A 17,722-nucleotide genomic window follows, 5' to 3' on the forward strand; every position below is an offset into this window, starting at 1 on the left:
CAAGCTATAGCCAACCAGGCTTTGGACAGTTGAGCCTCATAGTTGAGTTCAACCTACTGGTTAGAGCTGGGTTTATGGTGGGCAGAGTCCAGGAGCAGGCCCAGGACAGAATCCAGAGTCAATACTTCAGGGATAGAGCCTCCCATCCAGGTTTCACCTAGATAAGTCTGGCAGGACCTCAAAGGAGAGGTGGAGCCATAGGGGGAAGAGGCAGAGCTGGGGCAGGGCCTCAAAAGTACATCCATTGGAAAGTTGGCAACCAGAGGCTAGAGCAGAGACTGGAAACACAGCTAGAACTAGAGCAAGGACAGCTGTAAACATGGTACAAACTGAGTAGCTCTTGATCAGTGGTGGGAAGCCAGAGTTACATGCAAGATTACTAAGCCAGTAGCCAATCAGGAATTTTGGATTTTCCATTCCAAGGTAATACAGCTAGGCTCATTGGCTGCCCACCAGCAAAGCTAGTCAAGTAGCAAGCCAGCAGCTGGTCTTAGCTGGTCTGGTCCCTGACACAAGTCCAGCCTTCCCAGAGTTACTGCTAATTTGTGGAATGCGGGTTCCGCTCAAGCATCACCTAATCATGTTGTACCCATCAAGATGGGAAGCCTTAGATCATACCAAAATATCTATGTACAATGGTTGTCATGAATACTTTTGACTGGAGAATAGATTGATTATGGTTCAAATAAATTTTTTCATCATGAAATTGAATGATAAGATTTTTGTATTGATATCTCAGACACAATTCTGAATGATAAAAGTATGCTATTTTAAATGGGCCATTTTGTTGTTTACTAGTTTGAGTTATTTTTTCATTATTTTCATTTTTCCATCTTATGCACTTGTATGGTGAGTCCCCTGGGATATTGGCTCAGTTATTATTTCATTAATCCACTGCCTGGTAATATGGTTATCTGGTCTAAAGATTGACTTCCGTGCTGTTGCTGCTTCATCTGGGAAATTGTTTTCAGTAGTAAATCTCTCTGAAAATTAGCATGCCTCAGTCCCTCACGTGAAATTACATTTTACCCTTTTTAATGTCAACTGGTTGGACACAAGAACTTTGTTGATTTTATTATTGATAATTAAGTTTGATATGATGTATTTTACAGAAACTTGGCTTGCATTGCTAACTGATTTGGCACTAAGTGCAGCCAGGCCAGCTGACTACAAGTTTTTCCATCCACACTGCCAAAATACAAGAGGTGGCAGGATAGACACACTTTCTCCTCCCATCCTTTGCTAGGAAGTCTGATTTGGGTGGGTTTTTCTTCTTTTAGGTTCTTATGATGATTTTTATTATTGAGCATTTTTTTATGTCTATCTTTCTGAACATTTGTTGGTTGTAAGAGATTTTGATCTTAGTGTGACACCAGCGAAAGCTATCTCTGAGCAGTTGATTCCAAATGAGAATTTAGGTGCTTATATTTAGACACACATTTCTGAAAATCTTGTCCCTGCTTTGTTAAATAAGCGGCCTTTTGAAATTGCAATGATTAATAGCTATAGATAAGCACCCACCAAAAAGCAAGAAAAGTATTAATTTGGCTAAATATTTAATTTCTGGACAACAGTAGTCTGCAAGTTGGAAGGAAGATTCAACTGAAATAATTAAATTAAATAGCCCACATTAGCACTTCAGGGTGCGTCTACACAGCAAGGTTTAACTCAAAATAAGCTACGCAAATTCAACTATGTCAATTGTGTAGATTATTTCCAAATAGCTTATTTTGAAATTGGGAGCATTTACACAGCACTTATTTTGAAATAGAGCTCTCTTCCTCCGACTTCTCTTACTCCTCATGCAATGAGGTCACAGGAGTCGGAGTAAGAAGTCCTCCAGCTTGACAGTATTTCAACATTATTTTGAAATAGCTGCCTGTTGTATAGATGTGGACTAAGTTATTTCAAAATAACACTAGTTATTTTGAAATAATGTTACTGTGTAGATGCACCCGCAATAGAATAAACAAAGCCCTTCAGTAGAATAAATAGTCAATAGAATAAATAGAATAAATAAATAAGAGAATCCACAAGTATCCCTTTTATGTCTGCGGGTATCTGCATCTGTGGATGCAGATGCTGATATGGATTCAAATTTTGTATCTAGAACCCTGAACATTTGTAGATATCTGCAGGTATCTGCATCCACATATGTCGACATGGATAATCACAGCTCATTTTTGCAGATGCAGATGTGGATAACAATGTTGTATCCACACAGGGCTCTAAGTAGAAGACTGTACTCACTATATACAGTACCTTTTCCATCTGGCCCTTTCACTAAAGTAGGATTAACAGCAGGGGTAAATTGCAACTCCCTTGACTTCAGTGGACCTGTGTTGATTTTTATTAACTGGGGACCTTTGTCTTGCAAGACTTGTTTTGCTAAATTATCACTGTGTATCCTTTTTTTGTGCGGGGGATTGAGGGTAGAAATCCAGAATGAACATTCAGCTCCAATTACGTGTTTTTTTGAGAGAGAATCAGGAATCTATTTCCTTATAAAATCAATCAAGTTAACTCTAATTCACCTATGCGTAAGTACTTCAATAAATATTATAGAAATACTAAGTCCTGTCTCTTCTCTAAGGGTGGTAGACTCAGTAGTCCAATGTCCAGCATTTGTACTACTTGTACTTGGATTTACAACACCTCATGTGTTCATTCTGCAATGCATCATTATATTTTATCATTTTTTTGATGCGGGATAGCAGATGTTTAGACTTCTTCTATCATCTTCCTCTCACAGCCACTTTATGCTCAACACTACCTTCTCAGTGTAACCTCTTCTCTGATATTTTACTTTGCACTACAGGTGTATTGGATGAATTTGGCAGGAATAGTAGCTATGCCATGCACTTAAAAGGAATGTGCAGAGTCAGCTGTTTCATTCAAGCCTCGATTGCAATAAGTTTTTTCTGAGACTCTTGGCTGAAATTTTCATCCCAGGTTTTTCTGTTGCTGCTAACGTGCCAGTTTTTAACCAGTGATGCTCCGAGATGGAAATGGGAGAATAAAGTAACCAGGGCATCAAGATGTTCCCTGTGGGCAGACAGTGGGGAGTGAGAAATGGATCATAAGCTTGTGTAAGTTGTCACTCCATTGAAGTCTAGATCTGAGATGTGCGTGTCACATGCCTTTTGTGCTCCAAGGCTGAGCAATTAAAACAAAACATAATGCTTATCTAAAATGGATGGAGACTAGCTCTAACTTCATTAAATGCATTCGTACTCTGCAGCTGTACATCAGCCCTCTTTAAGATGCCTTACTGGAGGACAAGATTGATTGTAGTTGACTAGGATTGAGAATATTTTTGAGGAGTTGGTGGGTACTGATTATTATTGTTGTTGTTATTAAATGTATTTTTGCATTACAGTAGCAGCTACTTGTGGGGCCACTATGGAAGGCACTATGCAAACACAGAAGAGAGAGAGTCCCCAATGAGGTCTAAATAATACAAGTAGCCTATGGATTTTGGATATGAATCCACATATTCCTAACACTATGAAAAGGAATGACAAGAAGAGGTCGCTCCTTCGCTGGAGGTTTTCAAAAGGCGGGTGGACAGCCATGTCCCTTGACAAAACAATTCTGCATCTTGGCAGGGGAGTAGACTAGATGACCCTTGCAGCCTCTTCTAGCCCTATGGATTCTATGAAACTTCTTAGTCCAGAGGAGAAGGGTCATGCTGGCATTATGGAGGGAAAACAGGAGAGAGCCTGCTGAGCAGAAGGGGACTGCAGAAAGGAGCATGGAATAACAAATACAATTGTAGCACTTCACAATTTTCAAGATATTTGTCCTCCCCTCCTCCCCCCATGAGGTAGGGCAATGCTATTATCCCCATGTCCCCATAGTATAGGCGGGAACTGAGCCAAAGAGGAACAAAGTAGCTTGCCCAAGATCACATAGGAAGTCTGTGGCAAAGCAGAGGATTAGATCCAGATATCCTAAGTCCCAGGTTAGTGCCCTATCCACTGTGCCATTCTTTCTACCTCTGATACCATCACTTTTGGTGACCAAGATATGTGGTAAATTATTTTTGTATTTTTTATCAATAGAAGGGTTGTTAAAATGCTAACACCTGGTACAGATGTAGAGTCTCACAATACAGATGTCCCAGTGTTGTGTCATTTTTAATCCCTGTCTGAATCTGCCTGCTAAAATAGGGTGGTGATGATCATGTCGAAACCCTGAGTTTTTGGTACAATAATTAACGATTGGACACGACTAGTTACCAGAGGTTAGTTAATACCTTTTACACCTGCTGGTGTGTAGGGCAGCAACAAAGGTTCTCCATTAGTTACCAGAGGAGTAGCAAGTATTTATATTAATTTATTTGCAGTATCACAGCATACACATCCTCACTTCAGTTTCAGTTTTCCAGGATTGGAGTCCTGTAACTAGAATTTAACTTGAGCAAGGGCATTTGCAAACACGACTGGCACATATGGTGTCTGAGTGACTCATTGTGGATGGCAAGATGATGGGTTTTGCTGAACTGTGGAGAACTTGTACACTGGATCCTTTAACTGTTAGTGTCTGTAGCTTCTATCATATATGTCATCTGATATTGGTCAATCAAAAAGTGTGAAACAATTGCGAACTTTTCTCCACTAATTACCATGCGTGTTTGGTATATACTGATATTTTGTATTGATTTTAAATATGGTTTCCACAAAAAGACTGGAGGTATAAATGCCCAGTTGTGAAACCCTTAGTCTCTCAAAGTAGCACTTTAGTTCATATTTGCAATGTAACGGGTTACTCACTGTAACTTATGCTATGTTTACACTATGAGCTAGAGGTGTGATTTCCTAGCCCGTGTAGACACACTCATGCTAGCACTCCCCAAGCTAGCATGCCATGCTAATAGTAGTAATGTAGCTGCAGTGGCCTGCGTTGAATTGGTGGCAACATGGGAATGCACTTTGAACACAAACCAGACTGTAGCACTGGGGTAGTGCCACCACTGCTGCCTACCACACCCATGTGGCTATGCTGCTGTTTTAACACGCTCGACAAGTGCTAGTATAAATAAAACTCTGTGAGCTGGGAATCGCACCTCCAGCTCTAAGTGCAGACAGAGCTTAACATTGTGAGATTCCGGTTCTAAATGTGCAAATGATACGGCTGGGTTTGGTAAGGAGGGAGCATCCATGTGTCAGGCCTTATTCTGAGTAGTGCATTTTCATACAACAGAACTCAGTTATTCCAATGAGCAGAAGACAGACAGGCATTGCCCTGAAGCTGATGGATAACATGGAAGATAGATAGTATCTGAGTAGTTTCTGCTTAGTTTTCTTCTCCTCCTCAGTCATGGTTGTTTTCTTCTGATGACTTACAGAGTGGAGTTCTATTTCTTTGAGCAACCATGTGAAAATGCCAGTATACCTAAAGGCTACGTCTAGACTGGCATGATTTTTCGCAAATGCTTTTAACGGAAAAGTTTTCCATTAAAAGCATTTGCAGAAAAGAGCATCTAGATTGGCACGGACGCTTTTCTGCAAAAGCACTTTTTGCGGAAAAGCATCTGTGCCAATCTAGACACGCTTTTGCGTAGAAAAGCCCCGATCACCATTTTCGTGATCGGGGCTTTTTTGCGCAAAACAAATCTGAGCTGTCTACACTGGCCCTTTTGCACAAAAGGACTTTTGCCCGAATGGGAGCAGCGTAGTATTTCTGCAAGAAGCACTGATTTCTTACCACTAGGACCCAGAGTGTAGAAAATTGTGTCTGCTGCTTGTGCATATCTAGGTAGCAGAGCAATACCATGAGAGAGTAGAACAGGAAGAAGGCAGAATTCAGACCTTTCAAAGTTTTGGCCCAAGCAAGAGAAAATGGGGCTCCCCGCCTCAGGTGCCAAAATGCCGGCCCTACATAATAATGTAATTCAAAGGGGAGTAGTATAAATAAGTGGTTAAGAAAGACACATATTACACAGTTCATACTGGCTAGAGAAATGAAGCAATTGGTACACTTCGTATAGCAAAACAGTCAACAATGACCTAACAAAAATGTCTTCCACTCCATGGAAAATGAAAATATTTCAGTGGAAAATTTCAGTTTTTGTCAAAAATAAAAAATGCCAAACTCAAAAATCTTTCAATTTTCAGTTAAATGAACATATTTTCAAGAAAAGCAGACATCTTCAATGAACTGTAGTTGAAAAGTTTAAAAAATTGAACTTTTAAAGCCAATTGTAATAATAACTTTGCAATGGATTTTAAATCAGCATCCAGTGTACATGATTGAAGGTTATCTTTTACTATACTTTATTTTACAATGTAATACTGACAGATGGGACAAGACACTGGAGAAATGTTAACTATATTAATTAAACCTCTGAAATATAATTGCATAAATTATAACAAAAGAAAATTACAGCATTCATTATAATCCAGCTAACGGGCTGCAGAGTCCTGTTTCAAATAATCAAGAAAAGTCAATAGAATGAAAGAAATATTTGAATTTTTTTTTTTTGTTAATGTGCTGATTGAAAAGTAACATTCAAATTTTGTTCCACTTAACTTTAATGCTGACTTCCCTTAGTGAAATGGAAAAGATTGCAAAAATATAGTTGAAAATAAAAAGAATTTGAGTCAATTGACACAGATTTTTTTGCTTTTCTGATATTTTTTGTCAAATTTATATTCCACATCACAACATTCTTTGAGTTTCAAAAGTGGAAGTTTTTTCAATAGATTAATTTTGAATATTTCAGAACTAATCCTTTGAAACTTCTACTCTTGAAACCTAATCAAAGAACTTAGTGGTATGGAATATGCATTTGACTAATAATGGTTAGCATAACAACAAATCTGTTTGTCGACTACATAACAATATTCAAAGACATTTGAGATAAAATCAGATTGTGCAAGGCTATAGACAGAAGACTATTCAGTGCCAAGAAATCAAATCCTGTGGGACATCAGCTGTAACCATAAAAGGACTTGCCCAAGAACTTCTCTATTAAATAGTGTATGAATTGTCAGACAAAAATAACCCTAGCCAGCACAGAGCAGAGATGGTAAAGTGCAGATGAGAGTCAAATATTTTCAATAAACAATGGTGATTGAGAGTTTTAAAAGCAGGAAACACAGAGTACCTCATAGTAGCAAATATAAACTCGTACTCAGAAATGCATGTACTGTGAACGTCTCTGAAGATTAATCACATCATACTCCACAGTACAGTGCAGTGTAGGATTCCAGTAGCCAGTTCTAAATCTACACTGAAAATTCAGAAAACACATTCTAATTTGTGATAATGTCCGCAGGAGAAGAACCTGCTCAGGAATGATTCAGTTAAACAGAACTTCACCAATGTGACTCTAACTCAAACATAATAATAGCAGCAAAAGGACAGAGGGAAGAATGACTAAATGGAAAAGCTTCAAAAATTGTGCAGATGTAAGCCTCACTGGAAGAAGATTAGCTAGGATAGCATTTTATTTTAGCAGTTCAGTGGAAGGCTAGGTGATGTGTCCACTGAGAGAATGCTCATAAGAGATTGATTTCATGGTCCATTTCATTTCTATTCCTTTTGTACGAGAACACTGGTGAGAATGCACTAATTGTACATGCCCTGGGATTCTTCCTCTTAGGTTAGGAAAATGTAGGAAGATGTGGGACATTGTAATCCCAGACCAAATATGCAGCACTCTTTTATGTTGTAATTTTTTGTTTACCCTCCAACAAGAATCACCTGTTCCTGTTTTCTCCTCTTTATTGAATTTGTATTAGGTCTTTATTAAAATGATCTCAATTTTCTATTGTGGGGGCCTTTTTATCTGTGATTCCTTAGCATCTGATATCACTTCATGCATTGTACTACTTTCCAACATATGTCTGCTCTAATACAAAAAGGTCATATCCTTCATCTGGTCTTTCCTCTTGGTCTATCTGTGACTGATTTTCTTTCCAATCTATGCAGTCATAGGAGCCTGAATTGGAAAAGACCTATTAGATCACAAAGCTCTTCTTCTTGCCAATGCAGGATAGAGTCCCCAGATAGAGGACATAGGAGATATTAAACTAACGCCTTGCTCTATTTTAGCCAAAAGACTAAGAGAAGGCCTCCTGATCGTTACTGATTGACATTTAAACTCTCATCTGTTGTTAATTTTTCAACAAATTATTATCCAGAACATCTGCTTATGCCCAGCAAAATTTTACTTCCTACTCTTAAAGCTGACTTCCCCTGTGGACTGGTGAGAAATGTTACTAAAACCAGGCGTTTTACGATTCACTCTAGTATAATGTTGTTCCATTGCAGAAATGCAAACTGAAACCAATGTTTGAATCTTCATGGTTGCTTCAGAGCTGAGGGCCCTGAGAGCAAAATGTTGGCATAAAGAATGGAAAGGCTTTGGGGCTTCCCTTTGTGTTTGTTTGGAAATATTCTATAATGTTCAACAGACATTTGCGGTGGTCTACAAGAGCCCCTTTACATTCATATCCTATTCAAATGGTGGAAATGTAGTTCTGCAAACTTCTGAAACCAATATGTTTCAACTTGATTATAGACACTTTATTTTGTCTGAATTGTATCCTAAAATTACTTACAATGCCAAACAGTGCAGTTACCAGGTTAAAATAAGTAAATACATACCGGCCAGAGGGAGAGAATATTTTTGAAATAAAGGCAAATATAAAGGTGCTCCAAAAGACTTTCAGACCGAGAAGAAATATTTATTAAGCCTGGCCAATTTTTAAAAAATTGTTTTTCAAGGGAAAATTGAGTTTTTGACTCAGTGAACTTTTTTTCTGAAATCTCTCTGCTTTTCACATTTTTTTTTTGACTTTTCATTGGAGATAATCCCACTAAAATGATTTGGGTTTTGACTGAAAACCTTCGGTTTCTTGACAGTCAATTTTTCCATGCAGCGCTTCTCAACCACATGCCATCAAACTCCAAAGTGCCCTACACATGCATTTCATAATGGCCATGTCTACACTGCTTTTTTTTTTTTTCAGAAAAAGATACGCAAATTGTGAACCAGGGCCAAAAGTGGAAAAACCTCCTCTTTCGGTAGATCCCTTATGCCTCATAAAATGAGAAATACAGGCATGCCGAAAGAATGTGCCCGCTTTTTTGGAAACTGTTCCCTTTGTGTTCCCTTTTGGAAACTGTTCCAAAAAAGCATACACGTTCCCTGGACGTGGCAATCTACACATATCCAACTCTGCAGTCTAGACATAGCCAACATGTGGTGTAACTCGTTCAGTGCACTAAATGCCTCTACTAAAATTTCATGGGTAAGATCAGATAATCACTACACTCTCAAATGAATTCACATGGAAAAATGTTGACAGATAAAAGCAATATATCATTTGTGGGTGAAAATAGTCACTCCATATCGGACCTCTTAGTTCTTATCCTCAAAGGAAACCTCCACAACACCTTCAAAAGACAAACCTGGGAGCTTAAATCTGTAACTTTGCTAAACACGAAAAATCATGGTCTTAATCAAGAACTGGATTTATGACTTATTACAACAATCTGTAACCCACTAAACTCCCCCCCCCCCCACTCCCATTTTCCCTTATAACTGCAGAAGTATTAATGGAATGTTTCACCTTAAGGGTCACTTAGAGTATGTGTCAACTACTTACGCTAAACAAACAGTCTGTTCTGCTGAACTGAAGAACTCTAACTCGAAAGCAGAAGCTGATCTCATAAAAGATAATATCTCACCCACCTGGTCTCACAGGGGGAAAAACCCATAATTTTCTGACCACTTCTCTTATTTATGTCGAACCTTCATTGTTATGAGATAATATTTATGGGTGGAAATGATTCTGGTTGCAATTTGCCCACGAGTTGGCGGAGAGTGGGTAAAAGTTTATACATATTCATGAAAAGAGCAGAGCTTTCCTCTTGCAGCTACACCATCTGTAAGAAGGAAGGGGAAGTCGAGAAAGGCTGTAACCAGCCACCTGCTTATCAAAGGTTAGGGGTAGGATTTTCAAAATAGATCCACCTTGGCTGATATGTGATTCCATTAGAGTTGATGGGAATCTTATTGACTTCAGTGGGAGAAGAATTCTCACAATAATGTTCTGTACCATTTTTAAAACTTATGAGCCACCAGGTTCTTCCTAATCTTCTTTATAGTCTCCTGACTACAGAGCTATCATACAGTAATAAATGTTAGTTACTTACTGCAAATACATCACTTTTACGACTAGCAATGGCATACGTTAAGAAATGATACACTGCTATTGTGTTAAGAAAATAAGAGGTGCTTCTGGTAGGGCGATGCGTTATGCCGGCACTCACATTCCGACAATAATGTGGTAGCTGCTGTACAGTAATGGTAATTTTATATTGTAATTCGCTGCTTCTACTTTGTGCAATGAATGAGGGGGTTTTAGAATATTTGAAGGCCTTGTTGCTGTACTTTCCTGTTGAAAGATATAATTTTCACTTTTTTCTGTTTCAGAATAAAACCCAAGGATTGAGCTTTGTGCGGATACACGCACCCTGGAATGTGCTTAGTCGAGAAGCAGAAATTCTGAAAATAAAAATGCCCACTAAAAAGGTAAGAACCATTTCATATCTGTTAGGCAAACAAAAACATTAAGGGTCTGATTCTCCTCTCAAACCAATATAAATCAGAAGTAACATCACTGAGGCCAATGGAGTTACAAAGATTTAAAATCATTAAGAGGAGATCGGGCTTTTTATTTTTTAAATCAATGAATTATTTTAGTGCTACTTAATATTCACAGTTGGACTAAATGCGTGATTTTCCTTGAATTTGAATTGGAAGGGGTACCAAATTTCCTGAGAATCCTTTGAAAATCCCAACCATAAGTATTAAAAGAACTTCTCTCATTTAATGTACATGCTTTTATCTCTGGTCAAGTTGTTTTTTCAAGCAGCTTTATCAGGCCCCAGAAGTAATATTGTACATCTTGTTTATCACTAATTCTTTTCATTATTACTAGGAATTATTTATGGTTTGGCAGTTCTAAAGGGCTCCAATAGGATCTAATTATGCTGGGTTCTGTGCAAATACAGAAAACAGGAAATATCTGCACTGATGGGGTGACAGTCAAAGAAGAAAGGGTGAGATTTCTGAAGTGGTATTGTAGCCGTGTTGGTGTTAGTATATTAGAGAGTCAAGATAGGTGAGATAATACTTTTATTGGACGAGCTTCTGTTGCTTAGAGCCAGGAGCGCCGTTTCAGATTCTGGTAGGGGGGTAAGGGGAGCCCCACCTGGGCATGCCATGATGGGTGGGGGGGAGGGGAGAGTGAGAGCATGGGGAGGCAGACTGAGTACAGCAGCTTCAGCAGTGTTACTGAACATGCTCAGTAGAAGTCAAGAACCAAATGGGGAGTGGGAGGGAAGAATCAATTCCTTCCTCCCTCCCTCCTGCCCCATATCAATTCTGCCCCATATCAATTCTATCTACTGAGGCACTGGAAAACTCTGCTTTTTTTGGCAGGCAACTTAGCAGTTAGCAGGAGCATTGTATCTAATTTATATATAAAAGAAAGAAAATTAAATAAATATTAGAGCCACTCAAGCGCTAACACTAACATAGTCTGACATCTTGTGGCAAGTCACTTAAGGGACACTAGTTAGTCTTAACATTTTAATGTCTATTCTTACTTTGTTACTAAGTCTGTGGAGAGAGACCCTGTCAAGACTCTTGGGATCTATCTCAGCTCTGGAAGAGGAGGGGGGTCTAGTGGGTAACAGCAAAGGGGCATATAGATTTCAGCTCTATATAAGAAAATCAGAATAGCCAACCTGGGTCAGGCCAAAGTTCCTTCAAGCTCAGTACCCTGTCTTCTGACAGCGGCCAATGCCACGTGCATCAGGAGGAATAAACAAGCATCAAATGATCCATCCCCTGTTGCCCATTCCCAGTTTTTGGCAAGCCATTGACGGACTTAGCCTTCTTAAACTTATTTTGTTCTTATTGGAATCCTGTTATAGTTTGGGCTTTTCCACCATCTCCTGGCAAAGAGTTCTACAAGTTGACTGTGAAAAAATATTTTATTTTGTTTGTTTTACAACTGCTGCCTATATATTTAATTGGGTGAGCTTCTTGTGTTGTTAGTGAAGGAATGAATTACATGTCCTTATTCTATTTTTCCACACTGTTCATGATTTTCTAGACCTCTAACATATGCCCACCCTTTAGTCATTTCTTTTCCAAGATGAAAAGTCCCAGTCTTGTTAATCTCTCCTCCTATGGAAGCTGTTCCTTACTCCCTAACCATTTCTGTTGCCCTCTCTGTACCTTTCCAAATCCAATAGATCTTTTTTTAGATGGGGTGACCAGATCTGCAAACAGTGTTCAAGATCTGGGCATACAATGAGGCAGGAGGATGGGTGCAGGAGGGGATGAGGGCTCTGACTGTGTGTACAGGTTCTGAGGTGGGGGTAGGAATGAGGCATTTGGGGTACAGAAGGAGGCTCCAGTCTGAGGCCATGGGTTTTGTAATACAGGAGGGTCTCAGAACAGGAGGTTGGGGAGTGCGGGGTCTGGGTGGGAGTTAGAGTGCTGGAACGGGCTCAGGGCTGGGGTTCAAGGTTGGGGCATGAGGTCTAGAATGAAGCAGTGACTTTGGTTATAGGAGAGGGCTCTGGGATAGGGCAGGGGGTGGGGTCTTGAAGGGAATTAGAATACAGAAAGAGGCTCAGGGATGGGGTGGGAGGTTGGGTTGGGGGTCGCTTACCTGGGGCGGCTACTCTTTGGGGGAAGGGTGAATCAGGTGGCTCAGCATGGCCTGCGCTGCCCTACACTCACCTGCAGGCACCACCCCTGCAGCTCCCATTGGTGAGGGCAGCTTGGGGATGGAGCTTCTCCAGCCCAGCCCAGCCCAGCCCAGGGGAGGAGGATTGGCAGCACATGGAGATGCCTTCCTCCCCTCCCCCACCACCAGGCAGGGCCAGATAACACTCAGGAGGCTGCCTTCAGCCCAGAGTCCCAGGCTAAGGTGGCCTCTCAAAAAGATCTGGACCTTTGGATGCCCAGAGGTCTTGTTTGCAGGGCACCCCTTAGCTTGTGGCCCTAGGCAGCAGCCCCTACAGCCCCTTTCTTAATTAGGCCCTGGCAGAGAGAGACAAGCTTTCAAGCCTACACAAGCTCTTCTTCAGGTCTGGGAAAAATGTTCAGTGTATGATAGTTAAATACAAAGTGGAACAACTTGATTAGCTTTTTCATCAACAGAAGTTAATCCAAGACAAGATAATACCTCACCCACCTTGTGTCTCAGATTTTTCTAGGCATTTTGATACCTAAAGACCTTTGCAAATCTGTCCGAAAAGCCTAATTTAGAGACATATTGAAAAGCATCCTGAGCCTTGGGCGCTGGATCCAGGCAAGCTGGGCCTTAGGTCCCTCACCCCTGCTCTAAAGCCTTAGTCAAGACAAAGCAATCTTACTTCAGCACACACTAAAATGATTATGTCAAGCTGAGCAATGAGCCTATATCTCAGATAGGCTACGTTTAGACTGGAATGATTTTCCACAAATGCTTTTAACGGAAACGTTTTCCATTAAAAGCGTTCGCGGAAAAGAGCGTCTAGATTGGCACGGATGCTGTTCCGCAAAAGCACTTTTTGCAGAAAAGCATCAGTGCCAATCTAGATACAGTTTTGCGCAAGAGAGCCCCGATCGCCATTTTCGCGATCGGGGCTTTTTTGCGCAAAACAATACCGCGTTGTCTACACTGGCCCTCTTGTGCAAAAGCTTTTGTGCAAGAGGGCTTTTGCCCGAATGGGAGCAGCATAGTATTTCCGCAAAAACACTGACAATCTTACATGAGATCATCAGTGTTCTTGCGGAAATTCAAGTGGCCAGTGTAGACAGCTGGCAAGTTTTTCTGCAAAAGCAAACTTGACAGTCCAGACGCAGCCATAGGGTATGTCTACACAGCAAAGTTATCATATATATAGTAGCCCAATGTCTGTGACTCTGTAACGCTGAAACGCTGGCTGTTCCCTCTGGGCAGTACTGTTGCCTCTCATCGTGGTGCTCGGCTGACTTCTGCGCCGCTCAGCCAGGCCACCGCATGGGAGCAAGCGGTGCAAGCAGCCGTTTGGGATCCGCGCGTCCCATGCAGCACAGGGTGAGCGGCGCAGAAGTCAGCCGAGCGCCACAGTGAGAGGAGAAGGGGGGCAGGGCGCTGACGTACACAGCCTGGGGGCGGGGCCCGGAGCCTCCGTCATGTCCTTACTGTACTGACATCTGGTCCAACCAGCCCGGGAGAGTTCGCAACCTGGAGCGGGCCCGGGAGGGAGGTGCGGGCTGGAGAAGCACAAGCAGCTGCACAGCCAGCTGGAGAGAAGCGGCGCTTTTAAGGGGAAAGTGCCGCTTCTCTCTAGCCTCCTGCTCCATGGCTGCCCCCTGCTCAGTCCTCCAATTGGCACCTGTGAGTGGGGTCTGGGCACTGAGCCTGGCTGGGGGGGAGGGCGGGAGAATGAGGGGGAGGGGGAAGGGAAAGGGGGGACAACTGGGAGGCTGTAGGATCAGTGCTGGGGTGAAGGGAAATGGTGCAGGGGGGCAGCTGCAGCTCATAGGCAGCCACTCAGCTGGGCTGCCGCATGGGAGCAAGCGACGCAAACAGCTGTTTGGGCTCCGCGCTCCCCATGCAGGAGGAGGAGGAGAAGAGAAAGAGAGAATGATAGGCAGGAGGACGAGGAGAAGAAAGAGTGAGAGGCAGGAGGGGGAGAAGAGAAAGAGAGATGGAGAGAGAGGCAGGAGACAGAGGAGAGCCGAGGGGGGGGGGGAGGCCGTAGGAGGAGCGGGGAGAGAGAGACGGAGTGAGAGACCGGAGGCTCAGGAGAGAAGAACGAGATAGAAAGGGAATAGGACGTGGAGGAGAGACCTGAAAATCCCATCTTATGACGGGCTAATTGGCTAGTTTCAAAATAACTTTACTAGTGTCTACATAGCCAAACCGCTATTTTGAAATTAATTCGAAATAGCGGAGCACTTATTTCAAATTTGGTAAACCTCATTCAAGGAGGAATAACGCCAAATTCAAAATAGCTATTTGAAAATAAGTGCTGTATAGACACTTATATCGAAATAGGGGGCTTCCAGCCCATCCCAGGGAGCTCTGGTGGCCACTCCAGCCTCAACCAAGAACACTCCTCTCCCCTCCCTGGAGCCCTTAAAGGGATAGACTCTGGCCACAGTGCCTGTGCCAGCTCCAAGCCTGCCAGTCCAGAGCCAGCAGTCACTGCCCCTGACCCAGTGACCCCAAAACATGAGCCAGTAAGCCACTGGCAGCCAGCCCTCCACCACTCCTCAGGAGCAGTCTGCCAGCTCCCAGGAGCCTGCCAGGGCCCAGAAAAGGCTGGCGCCTTCCTAGTCCAGGGTGGGGATCATGGACCTTATTCAATTTTGGGGGGGATTCCCCCAACGTCCATGATCTCTGCACTAGACAGAGAAATGCAGCTGTCTATGGCAGGATAGCTGCCAGCCTGGCCATCAAAGGCCACATGCGAACCCAGGAGCAGGTTTGCATGAAAATCAAGTTGGTCCGGCGAGATCCCCAACCCTGAGCCCTGAGCTTCCCCTCCCCCTTCTTACCTTTGCTTCCTCCTTCCAGCTCCCTCCTCCCAGGTTTCCCCCTCCCCTCTCCCACCCTCTCTTCTACTCTCTCCTGCCTCCTTTCCCCAGTCTCACCAGAGTTTCATTCCCCTCCCCCCAGTTTTGTTAAATAAAGAGAGTTTGTGTTCATGAAAATACATGTATTTTATTTGACATCAGAAAGGGGGGCTGAGGGAGGGGTAAGTGGAAGACGTGAGGGAGGAATGAAGCACAAGCCCCCAGTGGGGCAGACCAGGGAGGCTCTTAGTGCTCCTCAGGGTGGAAGCTCTCCTGCAGGGCTTCCTGGATAGTGACAGCCCCCCGATGGACTCCCGGATGGCAGCCTGCAGCAAGTGCAGCCAGGCTCACAGCAACGCATCCATGAGAAGCACCAGGGTGCCCAGGGGCAGCTGTGGCTCCATGTTGCAGAGTGTTGTGGTGTCCCAAGTGAGGGCAATCAGAGCACACAGAGACAAAATGCTTTGCTGTCCCTCATTGAGGTAGGCAAGCAAGCAGGGAAAGCTGAGAACCGTCTGTCCGAGGGGCATGGGGGGGGGGGAGGGAGGTCCCTTTAAGCACAGGCCTCAGATATCCTCAGGCAGCAGCCTCACAAAGTAACTCCTGACCTGATGCCCTGCCGCACCTGGTTCCGGCTGGCCTTAAATGTGATTCAGCGTACACTCCGTGTCGACGTGCTATTTCAAAATAGCAAAACGCTATTTCAAAATGCATTTTGTGTGTAGCTGCATTATTTCAAAATAACGCTGTGGTGTAGACATACCCATAGCTAAAACTGAGCTACCAGCATTAACTGTGTCTCCTATCACTGAGGGTATGTCTACACTACCCTCCTATTTCGAAATAGGAGGGTAATGTAGGCATACCGCAATTGCAAATGAAGCCCGAGATTTGAATTTCCCGGGCTTCATTTGCATAAGCCGGGCGCCGCCATTTTTAAATCCCGGCTGGTTCGAACCCCGTGCCGCGCGGCTACACGCGGCACGAACTAGGTAGTTTGAACTAGGCTTCCTAGTTCGAACTACCGTTACTCCTCGTGGAATGAGGAGTAACGGTAGTTCGAACTAGGAAGCCTAGTTCGAACTACCTAGTTCGTGCCGCGTATAGCCGCGCGGCACGGGGTTCGAACCAGCCGGGATTTTAAAATGGCGGCGCCCGGCTTATGCAAATGAAGCCCGGGAAATTCAAATCCCGGGCTTCATTTGCAATTGCGATATGCCTACATTACCCCGCTACTTCGAACTAGCGGGGTAGTGTAGACATACCTAGACTGACATACAAAGAAAACCGAGTTTGGTGAAGAATTGAGAAAGCATTAATAGTTATGTGTATTGTAGCTTATGCTTTTAAAAGTGAGGCTAGACATGGGGAGTAGAAAAAAGAAAAGAAGGTGTAGAGTTTGTCACCTGTCTAGCCATGATCAGGCAGCTTGGTTTCATAGGCATTGTGGTAGAGATTACTTTTAAGGAGAGGTTTGAAGGAGGTTAAGTTGGTAGCTGTTGTGATTTTATCAGGAATTTTCCCAATGCATAAGGTCCATTGTGGAAGAAAGGCAGTGTTAAGGGAGAAGCTGACTGGTGAGTGTGAAGGGATGGGAATGCAAGCAAAGATTTTGCTGTTGCTGACACCAGCGACATCAGTGACACCAGATTTGCTTTGGTATAATAAAAACAATGGCATATTTTATTCTTTTCTGTACTGGCTTTTACACAGAAGATTCAGAACTTTTATGCATCAGTCTGCAGGATGTTGACATTGAAGAGGAAATCCCTGAATTTGTGATCCTGGTGTCATTTAAATAGTGTAACTACTGCAATCAGTGGAGTTGCTCCTGGCTTAATTTAGTGATTCTAGTCAGCAACTGTTGTATGGTTTTGATATTAGCAGAATCACAGGAGAGGGAACAATTATTTTTTCAGCCAGCATCAGTTTCTCTGTTCTTTGAATCTCAGAATATTTCTTCGTTTTCAGTAGCTGTTGCCATCTATAGAATCAGAATTAGTTCTGTTATTCAATGAGGGAGTTGTTAAGCTTGGTCAGAGGGTAAAAAGAGCTGGGAATTATGATAGTAAAATTTTATTTCTGTTGCTTGTCTAGAGTTGCTCATGCAATTTGAGTGACCTCTGGGTGAGTTTG

General features: G+C 42.7%; 1 protein-coding gene across 1 annotated transcript in view; it reads left to right on the top strand.

Annotated features, from left to right (window-relative positions):
• The window catches only part of ANO2 (anoctamin 2), a 264,010-nt gene that overhangs the window by 36,451 nt on the left and 209,837 nt on the right, over positions 1-17,722 (top strand). Inside the window, exon 2 of the mRNA XM_006128152.3 lies at positions 10,451-10,549. Within this exon, the coding sequence (XP_006128214.2) occupies positions 10,451-10,549 (99 nt within the window). The remainder of the gene's footprint in view (positions 1-10,450; positions 10,550-17,722) is intronic.

This window comes from Pelodiscus sinensis, chromosome 1, assembly GCF_049634645.1.
Source record: "Pelodiscus sinensis isolate JC-2024 chromosome 1, ASM4963464v1, whole genome shotgun sequence".
Classification (NCBI taxonomy): domain Eukaryota; kingdom Metazoa; phylum Chordata; order Testudines; family Trionychidae; genus Pelodiscus; species Pelodiscus sinensis.